The sequence below is a fragment of the Heptranchias perlo genome, chromosome 10, assembly GCF_035084215.1.
Source record: "Heptranchias perlo isolate sHepPer1 chromosome 10, sHepPer1.hap1, whole genome shotgun sequence".
In the NCBI taxonomy this organism is placed as follows: domain Eukaryota; kingdom Metazoa; phylum Chordata; class Chondrichthyes; order Hexanchiformes; family Hexanchidae; genus Heptranchias; species Heptranchias perlo.
Window position 1 is genome coordinate 63,406,790 of NC_090334.1, and position 24,088 is coordinate 63,430,877.

Below are 24,088 nucleotides of genomic sequence, written 5' to 3' on the forward strand. Positions count from 1 at the left end.
TGGTTCGCTCACTAGCTGCCACAGGCCCAGTCTGGCAGCTATGTCCTTCAGGACTCGGCCAGCTTGGTCAGTAGTGGTACTACCGAGCCACTCTTGGTGATGGACATTGAAGTCCCCCACCCAGAGTACATTCTGTGCCCTTGCTACCCTCAGTGCTTCCTCCAAGTGGTGCTCAACATGGAGGAGGACTGATTCATCTGCTGAGGGAGGACGGTAGGTGGTTATCAGCAGGAGGTTGCCTTGCCCATTTTTGACCTGATGCCATGAGATTTCATGGAGTCCAGAGTCAATGTTGAGGACTCCCAGGGCCACTCCCTCCTGACTGTATATCACTCTACTGCCACCTCTGGTGGGTCTGTCCTGCCGGTGGGACAGGACATACCCAGGGATGGTGATGGAAGAGTCTGGGACGTTGGCTGAAAGGTATGATTCTGTGAGTATGGCTATGTCAGGATGTTGCTTGACTAGTCTGTGGGACAGCTCTCCCAATTTTGGCACAAGTCCCCAGATGTTAGTGAGGAGGACTTTGCAGGGTCAACTGGGCTTGGTTTGCCTTGTCGTGTCCGGTGCCTAGTGGTCCAATGCCAGGTGGTCCGTCCGGTTTTATTCTTATTACTTTTTTTAAAGTGAGATTTTACAACTGAGTGGCTTGCTAGGCCATTACAGAGGGCGAATAAGAATCAACCATATTGCTGTGGGTCTGGAGTCACATATAGGCCAGACCGGGTAAGGACGGCAGGTTTCTTTCCCTCAAGGACATTAGTGAACCAGATGGGTTTTTACGACAATCCGGTAGTTTCATGGCCACCATTACTGATACTAGTATTTTAATTCCAGATTTTATTTAATTAATTGAATCTAATTAATTGAATTTAAATTCCCCAGCAGCCGTGCCGTATCAAGAAAAGCAGTGGTCCTAGTACCGACTGAAAAACAACCGTTCACCACTACTCTCTGTTTCCTGTCACTTAGCCAATTTAATATCCATGCTGCCACTGCCCCTTTTATTCCATGGGCTTCAACTTTGATGACAAGCCTATGATGTGGCATTTTATCAAATGCATTTTGGAAGTCCATATACACTACATCAACCGCATTGCCCTCATCAACCCTTTCTGTTCCCTCATCATAAAACTCTATCAAGTTGGTTAAACACGATATGCCTTTAACTAATACATGCTGGCTTTCCTTAATTAATCCACACTTGTCCAAGTGACTGTTAATTTTGTCCCAGATTATCGTTTCTAAAAGTTTCCCCACCACCAAGGTTAAACTGTAGTTGCTGGGTTTATCTTTACACTCTTTTTTGAACAAGGGTGTAACATTTGCAATTCTCCAGTCCTTTGGCACCACCCCCATACCTAAGGATGGATGTTTGGAAGATTATGGCCTGTTCCTTCGCAATTTCCACCCTTACTTCCCTCAGCAAACTAGGATGCATCCCATCCAGACCTGGTGACTCATCTACTTTAAGTACAGCCAGCCTTTCTAGTACCTCCTCTATCAATTTTTAGCCCATCCAGTATCTCAACTACCTCCTCTTACTGTGACTTTGACAGCATCTTCTTCCTTGGTAAAGACAGATACAAAGTACTGATTTAGTACCTCAGCCAAGTCCTCTTCCTCCATGCGTAGATCTCCTTTTTGGTCCCTGATCAGCCCCTCGTCTTATTACCTGTTTACTGTTTATATGCCTATATTAGACTTTTGGATTCCCTTTTATGTTAGTTGCCAGTCTATTCTTATACTCTCTCTTTGCCCCTCTTATTTCCTTTTTCACTTCCCCTCTGAGCTTTCTATATTCAGCCTGGTTCTCACTTGTATTATCAACCTGACATCTGTCATTTTCTGCGTCATTTTACTCTATCTCTTTTGTCATGCAGGGAGCTCTGGCTTTGTTTGCCCTGCCTTTCCCCCTCGTGGGAATGTACCTAGACTGTACCTGTACCATTTCCTCTTTAAAGGCTGCCCATTGTTCGATTACAGTTTTGCCTGCCAATCTTTGATTCCATTTTACCTGGGCCAGATCTGTTCTCAACCCACTGAAATTGGCCCTCCTTCAATTAAGTATTTTTACTCTAGATTGCTCCTTGTCCTTTTCCATAACTAATCTAAACCTTACGATACAATGATCAACGTTCCCTAAATGTTCCCCCACTGACACTTGCTCCACTTGACCCAACTCATTCCCCAGAACCAGATCTAGCAAAGCCTCCTTCCTCGTTGGGCTGGTAACATACTAATCAAGAAAGTTCTCCTGAACACACTTCATAAATTCCGCCCCCTCTTTGCCCTTTACACTTACTAGCCCAGTCTATATTAGGATAATTGAAGTCCCACATTATCACTACTCTATGGCTCATAGGGAAGGAGACCATCTAAATCAATCACCAGAACTATGTGGAGGAAGGTGTAGTGGCGGTGCATGCCTTCGGAACCCCTAGAGTCTTCTCAATGACCACTCTGATGGCTGCAGGGGCCTTGTTGTAGCGATGTTCACTGGTGAGTTTGGCAGCCAAAGTGGGGTCATGAGGCATTGAATCAAGAGGTACATCTTTTCTCCCAGAAGCCATCACTTCACTATCTTCCGTGAATAGAACTGGTGCTCTATAAATACAAATTATATTTATTTCTTTAATTTACATCTCCAGCTATATTTGGACAATTGCCTGATGTTTTTGGAATAAGCCACTTTCAGTTGTTCAGCATACAGCTTTCAGGTTTGTTTTTATATAAAGGGAAGGTACTTTGTAAAAGATATACCTGCCCTGTACTTTCCTTCTATTAAACCGTCTGGTGTACGGGATCTCAACAGCCCCCAAGTCCTGAGAGAGGCTGTTTTAGTATCTTATTTCCTGTCGTGCAAATGCTCCTTTGGCAAGAAGACTATTATTTGAAAGGCTGGAATTTGGTTCCTATTAAGATGACATTCTGGGAACATTCCAGCTGTGCCTCTTTCAGCTTTTCCAAGAGCTTTAACTGCTGTAATCTGAAAGCTGAATGCTGAACAACTCTCACTGACCTATTTCAACGAAGCGATTACCAGCCAATTATCCAAATTAAGGATAGAGATGGAAACCCTCAAGGTGCAGGTGGGCTGCCACTATAGAAAAGCACATGTTGTTTTGGTAACATAATCAGGAGTTCAACCCCTGGAACACAGATATCCAGAGTAGAAGCCATGTTTGAATCTTGCCTTTAGGCTTGTTGAATTTATTAGTGTGATGACGTGTAGCTTTATTGAGATGAACCCATGTACTTGTTCTGTTTGTTTTCTTCCTTGAATAAACATCAAAAACCTGCCCCTAGATAACTTCAGAGAGCAGCAAGAACTTCTCCCAATGCTGACAAGGGAATAAATAGCTAAAGTGGTCACACGGAATCACTGGCCCGGATTTTGCTCTAAAAATAATGGTGAGCCTAACAGTGCTCACCGTTATTTCACATTCACATTTTAATTGTTGGACGTTTTTTAAAAAAAAAATTAAAATTTTTATTTTCACTTTTTCTCTTTCTGTCTCTGATCTCTGTCTTTTAATTCAATATTTCTTACCTCCTCTTTATTTCGCTTTCTGTAACTGATTTTACATTGAATTCACCAACTAACACTTCCTGGTTCTGAGTCTGCGTGGCTAATTAAAATATTTAATCTGATCGGTTAAGGGGATGCACAGTTCCTTGCCCCGTTCACACAGGTCCCAGATGCCAAGGAGAGGGCACTGTGCTGGATTGAGAACCTGATAAGAGGAACTTGCTGTGCAAAAGCCCATGAAAAGTCTACGGGCGAGTCCAAGTCTAATGAGCAGCGGGTGCCGTTCATTCGCTGCCCTGAGCAAAATCTGGCCCATTATAAAGGGCACGGGATGCAGTGTAGATGGAATGGCTCAATGTTCTTTTAAAAGGGCAGACATCTTTTTTAAAAAAAAAATGATTTTGGAAGAGAAATAAAGATATACAGATTTGTTTTTACATGTGCAAGAAGGTCTTATTATATCCATTTAATGCTTGACAACGTAATTTTAGAAAAATAATACTGTATTATGAATAAATTAAAAATTACAACTATGTTACATTGTTGTTGAAAAATGTGACCGTAGCACTTTCAAAAAGTTGAAGAATCAACAGGAGACATCCCTTTCCTGCTGTTTATAAATGTAGTCTGAGAAACACTGTACTTCTGCAGTGAAACGAGTGGCACAGAATATGTGTTCATTTTTTTATGACATGGGAGATTATTAAACTAAAATTTTCCCTGAAGGAGATTTCGAGCTGCATTAAATGATCGGATCAGTGCACCAGTCCCTTCCTCAAGCAGTTAAAAGCTCATTTGAATGTTTGTATTAGACTCAGAAAATACAGTTCCTGCCAAACAAAATTTACATTTGTGATCCCAAACATCCTCCTAATGATTCAACGGAAAGCTTATCATATTATAATAACAAGGGCTTGACAAATACACACACATTCTGCCTATACAGCCAAAATTGCAATAGTTTTAGATAGCATGATTTTTGAGATCTTATTTTCCGACTGATGGGTAGAAAATTATTTTTGACCTTTTAATAGCACCGCTGATCTTTGATGGAGGGCTATTTTTAATGGCTCATTAAGGGTCACTTCTGCTGGATGCTGAAAGAAATTGCCCAAAAATGGGTGGGCACATGGTGATGAGGTGATAATGACAACTCGACGTCATACATCCTAATTTCTGTCATTATTGCCTTGGCAATGCTGGTAGCCACTTATAGCAGCATTTGACAAGTGTCCAACCTTGCTGAGGGAGATGGAACAGAGGGAGCAATTTAAAGGGCCAAATGAGGATGGCAAATGGATTTAGGCACACTGGATTGGAAGTTCTACAGTGGTAGATTTTTGCCATTCAATACTGCCCAGAAGTTTTCTTTCTTCGAGGCTGCTAACCCATCTCCTGTGCCAATGGCCATTTCCCACCCTAGCCAGGGACAAGCTCCCAAGCACAGATGGGAAGCCGCCAAAAAAAAATGTAATTAAGGCTGACCCTGGGTTCTTTGCTGAAGGCAGCGGTGGGTATAGCCTGTCCTGCCACACTTACACTGCTAGAGTGGAAATTCCCAGCAGGTTATTGGACAAGGGGGGGTCACAACCAGGGCCAATCTTCTCACCTGACGCCCATAACCAGCGGGGTTGACTGGATTGTGATCAGGAGCTTGATTTTTGGACGTCCGATCCGGTGGGTTCATGGCGGGGGGGTTCCGAAAATCGGGGATTCCAGGGGCGGGTCCGGAGCCCGGCTCCAACCCGCCCACCTCTGGGTTCCCCGGTGACGCGCTTAGATGCGCGTGCAGCCCCCGCATGCGGGACTCCCGCCGGCAATTAAAGCCAGCGTGATCCCACTTACATAGTTCAGGTTGTTAGCAGACCTGATTTGTAGGATATTTTAGGAGGGGTGGGATTTTCATCTCAACTGAGCGTGTTTCCTCTACTGGGGGAAACACTCCATGTTGAAATGGGCGTGTTGCAGCCACCAGCCTGTGGCAGCTGCAAAGGTCCATTTGACAGGTGGGGGTGGGGGAGACCCTCATTCATTGCAGAAGGCCACTCTGTCACTTTGGACAAAGTTTGGCCTCCACCACCCTCCTCCTAACAATAAAATTCACCAACTTGGAACCTCAACCCCGGTGTGCAGCCACATTTACCTACCTTGCGGACCCCCTCAAATGTACATCTTCCGGATGGGGGCCGCATGATGTGGCAGACGGAGTGTAGGGGAATGAGTAAGTGTACTCACTTCGGCTGACCTACTTAGGTGATTGAAGCGCCTCCTGCACTGTATGCAGGTGCGTGATATGTTGGTGATGCTGGTGACCTCCTCTGCCACCTTGAGCCAGGCCTTCGTGGTGGCAGAGACAGGCCACTTCCTCCCATCCGCCGGGGAGAAGATCTCTGTCCTCCCCCTCCTCATCCCATCCGGTAGGACCTGGAGTGAGGCATCATTAAACCTGGGAGCAGACTTCCCCCTGGGCTGCTCCATGCTGTAATTTTGGCTCCTTTCTGCAGCATCAGTCAGTGGAGGACTTCCCCTTTTAAATAGGGCTCCTCCAGCTGACAGCCGATGATGTGGCTGCGCAGCTTTCCAGCGCGAAACCCGGAAGCCAAGGTAAGTGCCTTCAATTAGGCTGCGATCACGTGCGGAGCACCCCGAATTCACTGGGCACGTTACCCACTGGCAACCCGCCTCCCTCCTAATATCGAGCCCCAGGAGTGGAAACCAATTGTAGCACTCCTCCACCGCCCAGGTTCGGGTGAGCTAACTCAGCACAGAGGAGATATTCAGCCTAGGGCTTTCATGTTCTCTATGGGTCAGCTACTGACTGGATAAACTCTAGCAGAGCTAGATCAGATTTCTGAAAGAATTCAATTCTCTATTTTCCCATTTAAAAAGTTTAATTTAGTCTCACACGGTCATTGGTGCACTGAAATATACCTAAGACAGTGTCAGCTGTGGCTCAGTTGGTAGCATTATCGCCTCTGCGTCACAAGGTTGTGGGTTCAGAGCCCTGAGCTCAAAATCTAGGCTAACACTCCAGTGCAGTACTGAAGGAGTGCTGCACTGTTGAAGGTGCCATCTTTCAGATGAGACATTAAATCGAGGCCCGTCTGTTCTCTCAGGTGGATGTAAAAGATCCCATGGCATTATTTTGAAGTAGAGCAGGGGAGTTCTCCCCGGTGTCCTGGCTGACATTTATCCCTCGTCCAACACTAAAAAAAACGGGTGTGTAACGAATGGCCCATCCACTAGCACCTGTTTTGCATCCCAGCTGAAGTTAAATTTCACCCCTATCTACGTCCAGCTTGAGTCCATGGCAGGTTCAGTGAATTCCTGTTCTTGTAGCTTTCAATTTTCCTGGCCTAAAATGGTGCGAAACAGCCAGGAATAACAAAAGTTTCATGTCAATATGATGGTGTTTTTCTCAGACAGATATCAGAAAGGAAACATTTTTTACTCGGGGCTTAATTATATTCTTTAATAATATGTTTGACATTCATACCAATGCATTATCCTTACAATGCCTTGAGGCACTGTTTTGACTATTTTATTTGGTGATATTAAGTGCCATTTTGGGTCATCAAATAAATAGTATGGGATCCTATAAATATATTTATTTCCTTTGTACTTTTGTATATCAGAATTTCACGAAGGCTTTGGGCAGAAAGTGGCCATTTGCAATTTCTGAGGGCGTGGATTTGCATGACTTGATTAACAGTTTTTTTTTCCAAGGTTAAGCAATAGTAGTTAATTTTTAAAAATAAAACATTTCACTTATTTGTACTGCAAACACTTAATTTCTCCTGGATTATGGAACAGCATGGTGATCGCATCAGACATGAATCTAAAAATATATTGGAACAAAATGCTTTCCTTAGTTGTACAGAAGCTCCACTGCAACATTATAAGGCTAGAAATTCGATGCCTATGAGATGTGAGATTGGGTCAGTGCGAACTGTGAGATGTCACTGATGTCACCTACTGCAGCCTGAAAGGAGCCGGTGGCATAAAAGTTAAGGCCACGGTGACACTGCTACAGACAGTGTTGTCCACGCCCTGGTTCAAGGCACTTTTTGTGGCTGCAGCAGTTGACATAGATCGGTGACAGCCTCCTTTATGAAGCGAAGGTGCCTCATACATTGCTCCTCGGTGAAGTTCATGTAGGAGAAGTGCTCCCTGAAGACCCGCTGTGGGTCTGGCCTCCTGCGCAGTGTCCCCTCCACCTCTCTATTCTCCCAGCTTCTCCTGCTATCCCCTTGTCAGCTATTAGCAATGTATTTATACAAGCTGCACCATTTTTTTAAAAACAGCTTACTCACTATAATTTGTACCTGCACTTTGGTTAACATATTCTATTAAAAATAAAGTTTTGTTGCAGAATTTGGCTTCAGCAAAAATTTGTTTTTTTTTAATAAACTGTTAAAAATGAATGATCTGTAGGCACTTTTAATTAGCTTGCAAAACAGGACTTCTGTCAAAAAAAGCAAACAATACTATGCACATATATGTAAAAGTGTTATAAATAGGTTTTAAACCACAGATACTGCCATAGTCTGCTTTGTTGCTCCCCTTGTTCTCCATCCCCAAGGCAGCCTTACTAAACCATACATGTCTGCAGTAAAACAGAGCAGCACCAGCAAAAACTTCTCAGAAGTCAGAATTAACTTTTATAAGTTAGAATAAAGGCCAAAACATGCCCAGAAGTTAACTTGTGTTATGTGGAAATGTAAATGATTTATGCCGAATAATTGATTATTTGAATACCATTCTTTTTTCATTCTCATCTGCCCCAATTGTGCAGATTACAGAGAAACAGCCTCACCTGTCAGTCGCATCATGTAACATTTCCATTCCTCACGTTTTAAACAATACCCAGCTGACAGCTAAGTCTCAGAGAGCCAAAACTCATGCCACTGTCAATTCCTAAGAACCATCAAAGAGATGGCTGTACCATCAGCTATAAATAAGCTGAATTAGTGTTGAAGGATCTGTCAGGGACTGCTGTACAATTCTTCTGCAACCATGTATTGTCAGGGACTGCTGTACGATTCTTCTACGACCATGTATTGTCAGGGACTGCTATACGATCCTTCTACGACCATGTATTGTCAGGGACTGCTATACGATCCTTCTACGACCATGTATTGTCAGGGACTGCGGTACGATCCTTCTACGACCATGTATTGTCAGTGACTGCTGTACGATCCTTCTACGACCATGTACTGTCAGTATCATAAAGCACGTTCAACAATCTCATCAGTCAATCTGAATTTCAACTTGGTTTTTATCTGTTGTGTTTGATCTAAATTATGGAAGTGTGTAATAAAAAGGTTGTAATCTGTACAGCAATGCTCCTAAAATTCCTATGAAAGTTCATTGTACAGGATATAGATACACAGCTATAATGATAATGGTTTGAACATTCACAGCACAGCTGGTACATCTTGGCAACACATTTCCAAATGACCAAATTACTCTGCCCAGTGGCATTCTCTGTATTTTATTGAAGTGTTTGGCTCATCTGACACAACAGCTAATGAAAACTATTTTATATATGGCAAAGGCTATAATTTTAATTAAAACGTGGTAAGGTGACATCTGAGCTCATACAGTAAACCAATCAGTTTATTTTGCTTCTAGCTTCTATCAACATTGCTGGAGCTTTGTACACAACTTTAAAAAGTACAATAATCAGTTGACTGAATCTTACAGCACAGAAGGAGGCTATTTGATCCACTGCACCTGTGCTGGTTCTCTAAAAGAGCTACCCGCTTAGTCCCATTTCCTTTAAAATTTTCTTTTTCAAATATTTATCAATTTCTCTTTTGTAAGCTATTACTCCCCAAAGCCTTTCCACCTGACTTGTGCTTTGTAGATGGTGGAAAGGCTTTGGGGAGTCAGGTGAGTCACTCGCCGCAGAATACCCAGCCTCTGACCTGCTTTTGTAGCCACAGTATTTATGTGGCCGGTCCAGTTAAGTTTCTAGTCAATGCTGACCCCCAGGATGTTGATAGTGGGGGATTCGGCGGTGGTAATGCCATTGAATGTCAAGGGGAGGTGGTTAGACTCTCTCTTGTTGGAGATGGTCATTGCCTGGCACTTGTCTGGCGCGAATGATACTTGCCACTTATCAGCCCAAGCCTGGATGTTGTCCAGGTCTTGCTGCATGCGGGCTCGGACTGATTCATTATCTGAGGGGTTGCGAGTGGAACTGAACACTGTGCAATCGTCAGCGAACATCCCCATTTCTGACCTTATGATGGAGGGAAGTTCATTGATGAAGCAGCTGAAGACGGTTGGGCCTAGGACACTGACCTGAGGAACTCATTCAGCAATGTCCTGGGCTGAGGTGATTGGCCTCCAACAACCACTACCATCTTCCTTTGTGCTAGGTATGACTCCAGCCACTGGAGAGTTTTCCCCCCGATTCCCACTGACCTCAATTTTACGAGGGCTCCTTGGTGCTACACTCAGTCAAATGCTGCCTTGATGTCAAGGGCAGTCACTCTCAGCCCACCTCTGGAATTCAGCTCTTTTGTCCATGTTTGGACCAAGGCTGTAATGAGGTCTGGAGCCGAGTGGTCCTGGCGGAACCCAAACTGAGCATCGGTGAGCAGGTTATTGGTGAGTAAGTGCCGCTTGATAGCACTGTCGACGACACCTTCAATCACTTTGCTGATGATTGAGAGTAGACTGATGGGACCATAATTGGCCAGATTGGATTTTGTGGACAGGACCAACCTGGGCAATTTTCCACATTGTCGCTGTACTGGGACAGTTTGGCTATAGGCGCGGCTAGTTCTGGAACACAACTCTTCCGTCCATTTTTGTTGAAAAAATAGTTAAATTACATTTTGAATTTGTTAGAGATAGGGGTCTAGAAATTAAATAATAACATGAAAACATATGACCTTATTTTGTTATTTTAATGGAAATGTAACTCATTTTTAAAATAGTGGACTAATTAACTGGGCCAGTCCTCCTATCTGCAATCAGGATTGTTCAGGCTCTTGCAAAATGCCAGACTCTTCCATAGTGCAACCTAATGCTCACTGCAAAACTACAACAGTGCATTGAGGACATTTTAGATGTAGGTAGATTCTATTGCTATTCTTAATCTGATCTCTGGTCTGCTATTATTGTATCCTAGAGAACTTCAAGGCAATTCTGAACTTTCCTAAAAAAAGAAAAAAAACTCACTCCTAAGAAGAAAGAAACTTGCACACAAAAAAAAACTAAATGAAGTACTTTTTTGACTCTTATTCCCTAGCTTCAAACAGGGGACAGAAAGAGGATACATTAATTTCAAACCCAGCTGCACTATGGAGTAACAAGCCAGAGGAATAGCCAGATGTAGCATTCATGTGGCCAAACTCTAATTGACGGTGTGTCTCTTGAATGGGAAAGATTAAGGGCACTGGACCTACTACATTATACAGTAAATGGAACAGTTGCATCTAGAAAACTTTCCAGTGGGAGGGTATATGTGCCAAGTGGAAAATGGGAACTTGGTTCTCATTACTTGTAAATATGATTTTCGCTTGTTAAAGAACTTCCACTGAAAACAGTTTCTGAGGTTCACTTGTCACAAAACATGATAATCTCTTCTTTTTGCCTAGCTTACTAACAAGGGATGTCAAACCAGTTCCAATAGGGCGTTTAATCCAGCCTCTGATGAATAATCAATGGAGGAGTATCCACTAATCGCATCAAGTTTTCTTTTCTATCTGATTCTGACACAAGACCTTAATTTAGTATTACATAAACATATGCATCTTTTCTTTGAGACAATGAAATCCTATGAGCTGAAACTCTTCATCCGAAAAAAGTGCCATCTCATGAAGATGGGTCAGTGAACTATAAGCTAATTAATAACCAATCCTATTTCATCTGCCATGAGGACAGAGTTGTCCTTAGGTAACATCTCAAATTTCTGCTGAAAACAGTGTCTGAAGTTCACTTGTCACAAGAAATTACAATCTCTTCTCTTTGCTTATGGCTCTGAGGTGGAACATAGGTTCCATTGTACTGCAGTAAAGAGGTCTTTGTTTTATTATTTGATCACAATAAAGACACCAACATCGCTATTTGTTTCATTTGGGCTCAGACACATCTAGTATTGTTCCCAGCCGGTAATGAGAGAAACCCTGGGGAGAGTCGAAGGAAATTCAACTTCATTGCTCTATTTAAAGAAAAGTTATTGTAGACCGTAGACATTTACAAACATTATTACTTGGATTTGTCAGCGAAAACACATTTCCAGTTTGGGACATTTGTCCTGACTGCAGAACTGGAATCCAAATCTTGGGGCCTGCTATTAAACTAATGGTGGATGAGAATGATTTTGTATGGATGGTATACTGGCCATTTGTCAATATGTTTAAAATGTGTTTGACATATGTAACAAGTATTTCCCTGTCTAAATGGGTAAGAAAAGTTAGGCAGTTGTCAAGGACAGGGTTAAAGAAGATCTAGGAAGTGGGGAGTTATGTAACTGATGCCATGACATCAGAAAGGTCTTAAAGGAAAATGGTCCCTATGATTTTTCCCTTTTGGCAATTCTTTGGTATGTGGAGAATAGCACTGAAAATGAGAATAATTCCTGTTATAACTTGGTGCGTTTTGCAGATCATCACATTGCCATAAGAATTTTGTGGACTGATGTGGTTAGTAATGCAACTTCAATATAGACATAAATAATGTTTCTGTACAATCATATTTTAAAATAAAAACTGGAGCCTTAATGTGCTTAATAACATGGTACAAAATGCTGACATAAACCTAAATCAGTTCATCGATATCGAGTTATTAATTAGAAATCCTGAGTACAACATGTGCCTTTTTACAGAGTTTCTACAAAAAAAATCAAGGAGGGAAATATAAGTTGATAAGTTAGTAATTTACAGTCCTAGTCAGCAGGTGCAAGTGGACATGTATCGATAACAAAATGTAATATGAATTCAAAGCTTAAAAGTTTCCATTATACGCAGGAATTAACTTGACCAACTTTCCGTTAAGCACATTGTTACTTGCCTTGTTAGCCTGCTGGGACTGCTGAGAGGATAAGTGATGGTAAGAGCTGAAAACAGCCAGAGTTATTATCAATGGCAAGAGCAGTACCCAGCCGGGTGATAGACTGAATCTGCCACAAACTCTTCAGTAAAGACATTTCATTCATTTTTTTAATTTTCCAAGTATCGCCACTCCATAACTGGCAAATAAGAGGGTGTAGACTATGAATCGACTCATCCTTACTTTCTCTTCCTTTCATTGGGGAAATACCTTACCTCATCTTGGCACCTCTCCAAGCAATTTCTGCTGAGATTGGGAAATCACTATGTGGTCAATTAAACCTGTGTCCTACCCCTCCGTTACACACAGTACCAGTACTGTAACACACATAATTACCAGATATGCAACAATATTCTTAAAGTAGTTAAAGAATAGCACTACTGTCAAAGAATTTCCCATCACAACAGTGACTACACTTCAAAAAGTACTTCATTGGCTGTAAAGCGCTTTGGGATGTCCTGAGACCATGAAAAGCATTATATTAATGCTAATCTTTTCCTTCCTTTACTGAGAAGAACTCAATAGACTCACAGTCCATTACATTGTTGGGTACTACTCAGCAGCAATTGAATTACATGAGGAACTTACAAACGATAAATTTAAGATGTTGCTTAAAGCGATCCTTCAATTTATCAGTCATTTTATAATCTTTCACCATGTATCAGCCAGAACTCATTTTGTAGTACTGTACTATAAGTGGTTCAATAATACATTCATTTGTTAGTCGAGAAAGTCAAGGAATCTTTTGTATAAGAACTTACAAAAAAAAGACAATTTTATAGTCTTCAACTTTACATTTTATTGAAAATAAAAAAAAGATCATGTAGGGTGCATTATAAATAGACTGATGTACAATACATATTTAGCATATTGGGTCAGCGCCGAAAATGCGTATTGTGCAACAACCTATAGTTATTAAAATGTATATTAAAGGCTTGTTCTGAAAAGATGACAACAATAAATTCAATCTCTAATTATAATATAACTTTTTCCACCAAAGTTCATTTTCTATAAAGATATTTCTTCTGTACACATAGTAAATGTACTGAAGGCAAGTTTCTGAATTGTAAATATTTACATTCATGCATTAGTTTTCACTATTGGTTGCGTCCGCAATACATTTTAGATTACAATTTCAAATGCAGATGATGGGTATACTTTAAGTTTATATGTCGCACAGCTAATGTAACCATATTTTGTTGGATGAATCTTCTCTTGCAAATTCTGCTAACACAGGAGATTATGTAGGTAGCAACTAACAATGGATATTTATTGCTAAAAAGAACAGCTGTATCCAGTAACTCACATGTACTTGAGCTGCCTGTTTAAGGCCTTGCAAATGAAAACAGTAGTATTTAAAATAACATTACAATGAAAATGCTGCTGCAGTCCATCTTGATCCATTATGCTGCTTTTATTTTCCTCTAGTCTTTTCTTTATGGGTAAATTGTTCTTATGCAAAGCATCACCCTTGTACTTCATAGCAATTCAGTGACAATCCCTACTTTAATCTACCTTTTCAGCCAAGGGATTTGACTTCAAAAGCACTGTGCCTGTAGTAATCTCATTATGTACTTGACAGGGAACTTCCTATTTCAGATTCTAGTCTACTTTGTTCCCGTAATCGTTCTTTCATAAAAATTCATGGTTAGCAGAATGCTTTCAATTGCAGGTAGGAAAGCAAAGAACTCCAGTGATCCAAATGTTGAAATGGGCTACAGGAGGGGTGCTAAAGTGGATATAAATTCAAAGCAGATTCAGCAAATCACATTAAACTATAGAGATTCTTTTTAAAGGCTATGTGAGACTTTTAAACGCATTCATTTGATTTAAAAAAGAGTCCACTGCCTGCCAAGCTTTCATCAGGATTTGCTGATGGCATTTAAAAAAACATCTGTGACTGAATTACCCTGACACCTGGGCCAATAGTGAGAAAACAATCATAAAAATAAACTACAGATTTCCTTATGAAATTACCTGTATTATAGGAATAAAGTTGTCATTATTTTACTTTGTTTCTCTCACTTCCCCATTATCCAACGTTACCACAATATTTCAATGTACTTTTGTGTGAAAATTGTATGCAGTTACTCGTGTGCACTTGAGGTGAAACATTTCAATTAGCAACAAATAAAAAATACCAAATCTTGCAAGTGGATAGAATCTTATGGAGTGTTTTGAATAAAACAACAGCAATATGTGTTGTGCAGCAGTGTGCAGAACTAAAGTGATTTTCTAGGAAGCAAATCCTTTAACAAGATTTGTCTGTGTAAAAGGTATAAATAAGGAACGACTAGATATTATCTTGTTTATACCATTTAAGAAAACAAAAATCTTAATCTCCTTATTAGATGTAAAGTGCATTGGGATGTCCTGAGGATGTGAAAAGGTGCCATATAATTACAGGCTCTTTCTTTCTCATATCTTTTTTTTATTCATTCACGGGATGTGGGCGTTGCTGGCGAGGCCAGCATTTATTGTCCATCCCTAATTGCCCTTGAGAAGGTGGTGGTGAGCTGCCTTCTTAAACCGCTGCAGTCTGTGTGGTGAAGGTTCTCCCACAGTGCTTGTTAGGTAGGGAGTTCCAGGATTTTGACCCAGCGACGATGAAGGAACGGCGATATATTTGCAAGTCGGGATGGTGTGTGACTTGGAGGGGAACGTGAAGGTGGTGTTATTCCCATGTGCCTGCTGCCCTTGTCCTTCTAGGTGGTAGAGGTCTGGGTCTGGGTTGCACTGCAGCAACTCGAAGAAGCCTTGGCGAGTTGCTGCAGTGCATCCTGTAGATGGTGCACACTGCAGCTACAGTGCGCCGGTGGTGAAGGGAGTGACTGTTTAGGGTGGTGGATGGGGTGCCAATCAAGCGGGCTGCTTTGTCCTGGATGGTGTTGAGCTTCTTGAGTGTTGTTGGAACTGCACTCATCCAGGCAAGTGGAGAGTATTCCATCACACTCCTGACTTGTACCTTGTGGATGGTGGAAAGGCTTTGGGGAGTCAGGAGGTGAGTCACTCGCCACAGAATACCCAGCCTCTAACCTGCTCTTGAAGCCACAGCATTTATGTGTGCTGGTCCAGTTAAGTTTCTGGTCAATGGTGACCCCCAGGATGCTGATGGTGGGGGATTTGGCGATGGTAATGCTGTTGAATGTCAAGGGGAGGTGGTTGGATTCTCTCTTGTTGAAGATGGTCATTGCCTGGCACTTGTCTGGAGCGAATGTTACTTGCCACTTATCAGCCCAAGCCTGGATGTTGTCCAGGTCTTGCTGCATGCGGGCACGGACTGCTTCATTATCTGAGCGGTTGCGAATGGAACGGAACACTGTGTAATCATCAGCGAACATCCCCATTTCTGACCTTATGATGGAGAGAAGGTTATTGATGAAGCAACTGAAGATGGTTGGGCCTAGGACACTGCCCTGAGGAACTCATTCAGCAATGTCCTGGGGCTGAAATGATTGGCCTCCAACAACCACTACCATCTTCCTTTGTGCTAGGTAAGACTCCAGCCACTGGAGAGTTTTCCCCCTGATTCCCATTGACTTAAATTTTACTAGGGCTCTTTGGTGCCACACTCAGACAAATACTGCCTTGATGTCAAGGGCAGTCACTCTCACCTCACCTCTGAAATTTTCAGCTCTTTTGTCCATGTTTAGACCAAGACTGAAATGAGGTCTGGAGCCGATTGGTCCAAACTGAGCATCGGTGTGCAGGTTATTGGTGAGTGAGTGCCACTTGATAGCACTGTCGACGACATCTTCCATTACTTTGCTTATGATTGAGAGTAGAAAACTATGGAGTAGATTTTCATCTTTACCTCCTGGGTATCACTTGACTGAAGCACAGAAAGGAAAATCTGGTAGGTAGGATCTCACACTGGTAATGGGAGAAACAGCCAGTGGGTTCTGTAAGGGGCATGTGATCCTCCCCGCCAGATTTTCCTTACGGTGCTCCACCCAGGTGATGTATAATGCAGTAAAGATAAAAATCTACCCCTGTGTATACAAATGTCGATGTACACTTTTATTACAATAGTAAAAATGTACCATAATGTATAGCTGTAAGTAGCTCTGGAGGAAAGGAGGATATCAGAGCTTTGATTGACTTTTTATAAGTCAATGTTACGGTGAGCCTAAAATTGTTCCCATTAAATTCTATGGAAGCTCTTTTCTTAAGTGGACAGTAATGCTAAGGCAATTTTGTATAGTTGGTTGATTTCATGGGATAGCATGTTGGAGCATGAACTCTGTGCCACAGAATGGTAGAACATAGGTCTATACTCATGATTCCTGGCACGGTCAGCTAACAGTCTCAACTGTGCTGTTGTAGTGAAGCACTGTCTAACAGGCCAGGTACTTCTCTATGTAAAAGAAGAGAAAATCTGAGGGATAATCAGATTAGGCCATTCTCATCAACCTCTTGTGGTCAGTCACACTACAGGCACTGGCAGAAGCCTCAGAGCAAGTTACCCAGCAGCCCTCTTGGTGAAGGGAGGTCTAAAAAAAAGGAAAAGGGAGGAAAAAATGAAGCATATGATATTATAGCCCATAGAATGCACAATGGAAGTTTAATTTGCCCATTCTCCGATCTGTAAAAGCCAACTTTTCATTATTAATCTCAGTCTAACACTCGATTAACTACTGTATTAGTCTAGCCATTTTATAAATATAAGTTTTGTTATAACTTCTTTTCATCCATTTTTTCTTCCTTTTATGTCTTCTTGCATTTCACACAACTGAGTGGATATGCAGCTAAGGTGTTCCTAGGTCTCTGCCAATACCAGTAAAGGATTGCCCTTTAGGATGTTTGTGAGAATGATCCTCCCATTTATCTCTTCTCATATTTAGAGAGGGGCTTGTCTTCTCCTTGACATCTTTCTCTGGCAGCAAACCCAGTATTAGAAATTGATGTATGAAGAATCACAGAGATAAACTCATGTGCAATTACTCCTTTGTGATTTTGCACTACCTTGTGTACTCTCAAGTGTGCACTCTAGATAAGTATACAAACAACTGGGATAAATCAGTCACACACTTAAGAGCTGTGTACTGCTATTGTTTTCTACTCATCACAACAAGTTCAGTAGCATGAAAACAACTGCACAATTGGAACTGGTTATACTTCAAGGTCAGGTATGCAGTGGACTTGCAATATTCCTAACCGTCCCTAAATTATCTCTAAATCAGTATCAGTGATAGTTGAATAATAGCTAGTATTAATTGTAGCCAATATAAACTATTATGACCGTCCCCCTTTTAGCAAATGCCGTTTGAACCTTTAAACCATATTTCAACCAAATTCAAGGACAAATACTTCAGGCTGCTGAAACAAATGTATTTTCACTTCTTGAAAAGGGCAAATGCTCAAATGTTACCCCACAGAGATTTTTATTCCATTTCTATTGTTCAGAACATCCACAACTCAAAGTTGTAGTCACACATGCAGCTATTTTAGTTGCTATAAATTGAAAAAAAAATGTTTAATAGAATGTTATGGTACTTGGAGGATGTGCAGTGATAATGGAAATATCTCAGATCTCTTGAGAATGCCATTTTATATTGTCCATCAGCCTTCTGGAGTTATTCTGGACATCCAGCCAATAGGATTTTTTCTACTTGTCAAATTCTAGTCACATCTAATTACATTGCAACTACTTCACTGAGAAGGAAAGTTCTTCCATAATGAATGAAAGCAGAATTGGAGCATTTTCTTTAATACCTCTTCTTTAAAATTGAGAAACCTGGTTGAAGGATCCATGCCTAAAGTACAGGACACCCCTCAAGGCTGAAAAGAGCAGAGAGTGAATTCAACAATCCTGCACTTGCAATGTTGTGTTACGTCAAAAGGTACAAAATTAGGGCTACAGTGTTGTCGCCCTTTCTCTGAATATGGCTCAATGGGAGTGCAGGATCAATGAATTTACCTGTAGAAAAGAAGAGAAAAATTGAGTAGTGGTTCGGTGATGCCAAGCTTGGATGTTAAACAGATGTTGATTCTAGGAGGAATATTGACAGTGTTTACAATTTTTTCTCTGTGTTTTATTGTGCACAGACTTCAATCATGGCCATAAGGCATCAAAACCAATTTCTGACTCCTTGGTTATCATCTGAAAAAAAGTACACTTGTTGGCTAGTAAGTGTTGATGCAAGCTATACTTGTTGGATAATCTGCACAAAGTTGCTTCACTGTTGAGGAATTTGCAAGAACAGAGATCTGCAAATGATATGACTAGGTTACAAAACTTCTGACTCCATCATGTTACATCTACATGCTTCTAAAAGCTTTGAGGACACAATTTGGAAGAATGTAATCAGAGGGAGCTGGTCCTGAGCCTGTGCCATGCTGATCGTTTCTACATTCAGTCTATATACATTCTCACTTTTGCATGCGGTCAATTTGAATATGTAACAAATGGCAAAATACTAACGTGTATGAATCATGAACATAAAAGAAAGGAATAACTTAGGGATGTCCTGATTAAGATTTAACCCATTATTGAATATTACCAGCAGTTACCACAGAACATAATTACTGCTGTTCATTAAAGTAAAAAGCATCTGGAATGTGGCTTCAGTATTAGAAAATGCTACAAAATCAGAGATGTATTTTAGTCTTATCTTAAGTAAACTAAAGCCTTTTTTACACTGGACTGCATTTGATTTTGAAGTTTCAGAAGCATATATGTGAATAAAAGGCAACAGACGTACAAATCTTTCAAATTTCCTTCATCTGTCAGAAAAAGAACTCTACTGAACCTAAAACAGTTCATTTGCAAAACATACTCTTGGATTAAAAAGTAGAAGAAAGTTTCCTTTGGAAATTGAAAGTAAATCTTTAAAGTTCAAAGAAAATATATATTATAAAGCGTTATATAAACAAAAATCCAGCAAATGGAAAACATCAACTTAAATAATACAAGGGTTTTAGAAAGTGTTAAGTAAATGATGAGAAATCTGCCATTCTGACTAACCCTGCTCTACTACCAATGAATATTGCCAATGTTTATTACAAAAACATTATGTTCAAAGTTCTACAAATTATTATACAGTACATGTTTGATATAGAAAATAAATGTTTCTAACTTCACTTGAAGTATAAACCATTTGATTTGGTCTTGAGAAGAGAAACTTAATATTTGACCAAGTTTGTGACTATTAACAGCATTCTTTATTGTGATTTTAAAATAATGCTAAAGCAACTTGGGATAAAACCTGCCAGTGTAGAAAAGGCTTTACCAATTAAATCAAACTATGGCATGCCAATGAAGATTAAAAAGCACCTGGTTTAAAAAGTCATTCACAAAACTTGACTGGCTATGTTTTCTCAAAGAATTAGTATATTTAGATGAGATGTCTTCAGATAAAGGAAATTGCATAGTCAATCAGACTGCAAATGCGCTTTGTGTGACAGACGGTCATGCTCTTTGTTGGTTCATTGGTTTTATGGAAGCGATCTTCTCCCTTTCATTATAACCTGTTTTATTCTGGAGACACTGGGTCATGCAGGTAAAGGCTTCAACATTGCCACTTCTGGTTGCAACTGAATACAAGAAGTTAAAACCATTTTAGTAGATTGCATTTATTTTGAAGAGAGTTTATAGATTGTTTGCGAGAACTAGTTGAGATTCACCCAGGAGCTGAGGCATCTTGAAGTTGTTGCTTTCAATGGAGACTGCAAGCAGCGATTATGCCTTTGTGAGGTCTTGTCTCTTACTTAGTTTGATTAGCAGGCTTATCCTCCACCTCACAGTCAACTGGGCTGAAGGGCAGTCTGCTTCTCTGCTTGGAATAACTGATGTGTTCACTTTTTTTTTAAATGAGGTCCTTATCTTCAGAACACTTTCAACCTTTGCACACAGCACGTTCTGTGTATTTTGAACTAAACACTCTCCTGTCTTGGAATAACTTTATGATAGTGTTTTTTTAAATAAAGTTAAATGATTGCACTATTTGTGTCCGGTATTTTGTTGTTTTGGGAGGTCATTGCATATTCAGCTCGACTTGTCCCATTCTCTTCTTTCCGCATGGGCTTCCTGATTCCAGTGAGGGGAGAATGGTTAAATGTAAGGAAAAAGAAACAGAAAAGAAATGTTAATTGTCAGTACTTATTAATGACATGCATTTGATATGTTTTTGGGAAAAGATCAAGTTTGCAGTGTTAAAAGGGCGTTTTCCACCACTTTTGGGAACTGAATGTTGAGCACTGTTTAATTAACTATTAAGATTAGTCTAAGTCTTTGAGAAACTCTCACACATTCACTTAACTCATCTTTTTTACTACCTTTCTGAATCTAAAACTGCAAAAATGACTTAGTCAAGTGCCTGACTTAAATAAATTCCATCACAAAAGATGTTCCATGGGCATGATTTTATCGAGAGGGCGGGGGAGAGGGGGAGGGGTGGAATTCCTGACAAGAAACCCGGGGGAGACTTCCTTACGATTTTGACATAAGGGCATTTTTTTTTTGTAAGTTTCAAGCCTGACAGGCCAGCCTCATTGATAGGCAGATCTCAGTTGGACGGGTGTGCAGCCAGCGAGAGGACATGAAAAGGTGTTAGATGTTGGGGGTCGCCAAAGTTGGGGGGGGGGATTCGCTTGGTCAGTCACGGGGGTCGTTGGGGAGGGGTGTCGGTCATGGGGGGGGGGGGCAGTCATTGGGGGTATCAGTCCGGGGGGGAGGGTCAGTCCTCAGAGGGCTGAGTCATCAGGGGATCGTGGTGGGGGGGGCGGAGATAATTGGGGGGGGGGGGGGGTTGGAGGTCATGGGGGGGGGAATCAGAGATCGTTGGGGGGGGTTTGGGGATCGTGAGGGGGGTATCGGAGATTGTAAGGGGGAGGTCGGAGATCGTTGGTGAGGGGGTCACCGCAGGCAGGCTTGTTGGGCCCGGGGGAAGCAGTCCTTCTCCTCCGGCCCACCAGCTGTGCCATAAAGGCAATTACCTGCAGTTTCGGGCCTTCTCTCCTCCTTTCACGTGGCGTGAAGTAGAAGGCCCGGGAATCCCGGCCTGCAGCCTCCGTGAAAGCTTTTACTGTCCGACCCGCCTCCTAAGAGTGGGTTGGTTGCCCACCCCTGTGAAAACCGCAAGTGGGTGGGTTTTAGATTTTTAATATTTTTACTGCCCCTCCGCCTCCAACCCACCCATTTTCCCATTTAAAATCATGCCCCGTGTGTCTACCATGCCTATTAGGATGCTTTTACAACATAGCACTCCTCGACAAGAAATTCATGGGAAGCACACTCAGGATTTCCCAACATCCACTCCTGATGTCATCAGGGGATCGTGGTGGGGGGTCGGAGATCATTGGGGGCGGGGGGGGTCACCATTGACCAGAAACTTAACTGGACCAGCCATATAAATACTGTGGCTATAAGTGCAGGCCAAAGGCTGGGTATTATGCAGCGAGTGACTCACCTCCTGACTCCCCAAAGCCTTTCTACCATCTACAAGGCACAAGTCAGGAGTGTGATGCAATACTCTCCACTTGCCTGGATGAGTGCAGCTCCAACAACACTCAAGAAGCTCGACACCATCAAGGACAAAGCAGACCGCTTGATTGGCACCCCATCCACCACCCGAAACATTCACTCCCTTCCCCACCGGCGCACCGTGGCTGCAGTGTGTACCATCCACAGGTTGCACTGCAGCAACTCGCCAAGGCTTCTTCGACAGCACCTCCCAAACCCGCGACCTCTTCCACCTAGAAGGACAAGAGCAGCAGGCGCATGAGAACAACACCACCTGCACGTTCCCCTCCAAGTCACACACCATCCCGACTTGGAAATATATTGCCGTTCCTTCATCGTCGCTTGGTCAAAATCCTGGAACTCCTTTCCTAACAGCACTGTGGGAGAACCTTCACCAAACGGACTGCAGCTCAAGAAGGCGGCTCACCACCGCTTTCTCAAGGGCAATTAGGGATGGGCAATAAATGCCGGCCTCGCCAGTGACGCCCACATCCCATGAACGAATAAAAAATTTTTGATGGAAGAGGTTCTTTATTGGAAACTTGCACCTGTAAAATTGGCCCTTGTGTCTCGCCTGTTGAAGGACACACAGCAAATAGTTTTTTACGCAGGCAGAAACTTCCTTTTAACAAAGCACATTTCATTTTCTGATGAAGAACCAGTAACATCACTTTTCATAATTGTTATGAATTAGTGTTCATTCATTATACAGTTATGAAGTTTCAGCTAATTGTAAAATGGCCAACTAACTTGATAAAATCCCACAGCTTCATTAGCATAGCACAGAACTACTCATGATTTGACAGTGAGTTACAGAACTATTCATGTTCTGACAATTATCAATCAATTTTTAAAAATCCCTCACCTAAACAAATAATACTACATCAGCTTTTCCCTGAGAACCAGCTCCACAGAGTAAGATATTTATAATTTAAAAGTGATTTGCTAAATTTTTAATGATTGACACACTACTGTACAATTATGAGCCTTATATGTTTCCTGTACAAAAAAAATGTAAGTCATTAATGCAGTACAACAGCTTTGTATGTCAAGAGTTGCTAAGTACATTCACAAAAGCGGTTCTCCCATGAAGCCTTAAAAGAGAATATGCACCAATTCATTTATTCAGACCATTTATTATACCAGTACACACAATTTAATTCAAATAGGACTAGAATTTTTAATAGATTCAGCTGATCTGATGACTGCCTGAAATAGTCAATTCTAGCCATGAAAGGTTATTGCAACTCGTAGTGGAAATGCTATTTAAAGTTCTGGATTAAATGTGATCATAAATTAATTCTAAAAGGACAAAATTAATTCTAAAAGCAAGAAATAAAGAACTTTCTAATTCTTAAAGGACAGAGTTACATGTTTAACAAAAGTATATTTCACGGAGTGGAAAATCATCTGTGTCTGGTTTCAGGCACAAAGACGTGGCTGCAACACCGCCCGAACTGGGAAGCCTGAGGCTGGCTTGAAATTGGGCCTTGGGCCTTACCCAAATAAAGTGGGCAAGCTACCTGCCTGTTATGCCTCCACAGGCAGCTCGCTCTTCTGGTTCGAATTTCGGGAGATCGCTGAGGGATTTTCATTGCACCAACAGGTGTTGATCATATTTGAAGACTTTGTTGAGAGTGGATACTGTTGTGATAGACAGAAGACTTGCTCTCTATCCCTTAACAGATGCAACCTTTCCTTTCCTTGTAGAGGGTGACAGTCTCACATCTCATTGAAGTATTTTTATATAATGAGATGCTCTTTCAAAAAAACAATTGTAAGAAGAACAAATTAGTTTGATGATAATCTCTGTAGAAAATCCTGAAGCAATTTAAACAACATCAGGTAGTGAGGACTCAATACTGGAGTTAGGGAGAAATGTGCTGGCAATTAGGCATGCTGTCTGCTTTTTATAGGCAGGAGCAGCCAAGGATGTCTTGACAAGTGGGCTCATGTCATCACTTTCTGCAACGTCAAGCATGTGTGCTGAAGTTGCTAAAACACAAAGTAAAGACAGGAGAATTTTG

At 41.5% G+C, this 24,088-nt stretch overlaps 1 protein-coding gene across 2 annotated transcripts in view; it reads right to left on the minus strand.

Annotated features, from left to right (window-relative positions):
- prima1 (proline rich membrane anchor 1) overlaps positions 1-24,088 on the minus strand; it is a 162,912-nt gene that overhangs the window by 65,510 nt on the left and 73,314 nt on the right. The window contains exon 5 of one of the 2 annotated variants that reach the window (XM_067991944.1): positions 13,379-20,627. The exons of the other annotated variant lie outside the window; for it this stretch is intronic. Within the exon in view, the coding sequence (XP_067848045.1) occupies positions 20,528-20,627 (100 nt within the window). The 3' untranslated portion in view covers positions 13,379-20,527. Of the gene's footprint in view, positions 1-13,378; positions 20,628-24,088 lie in introns of those variants that run through there. 2 annotated transcript variants of the gene reach the window in all.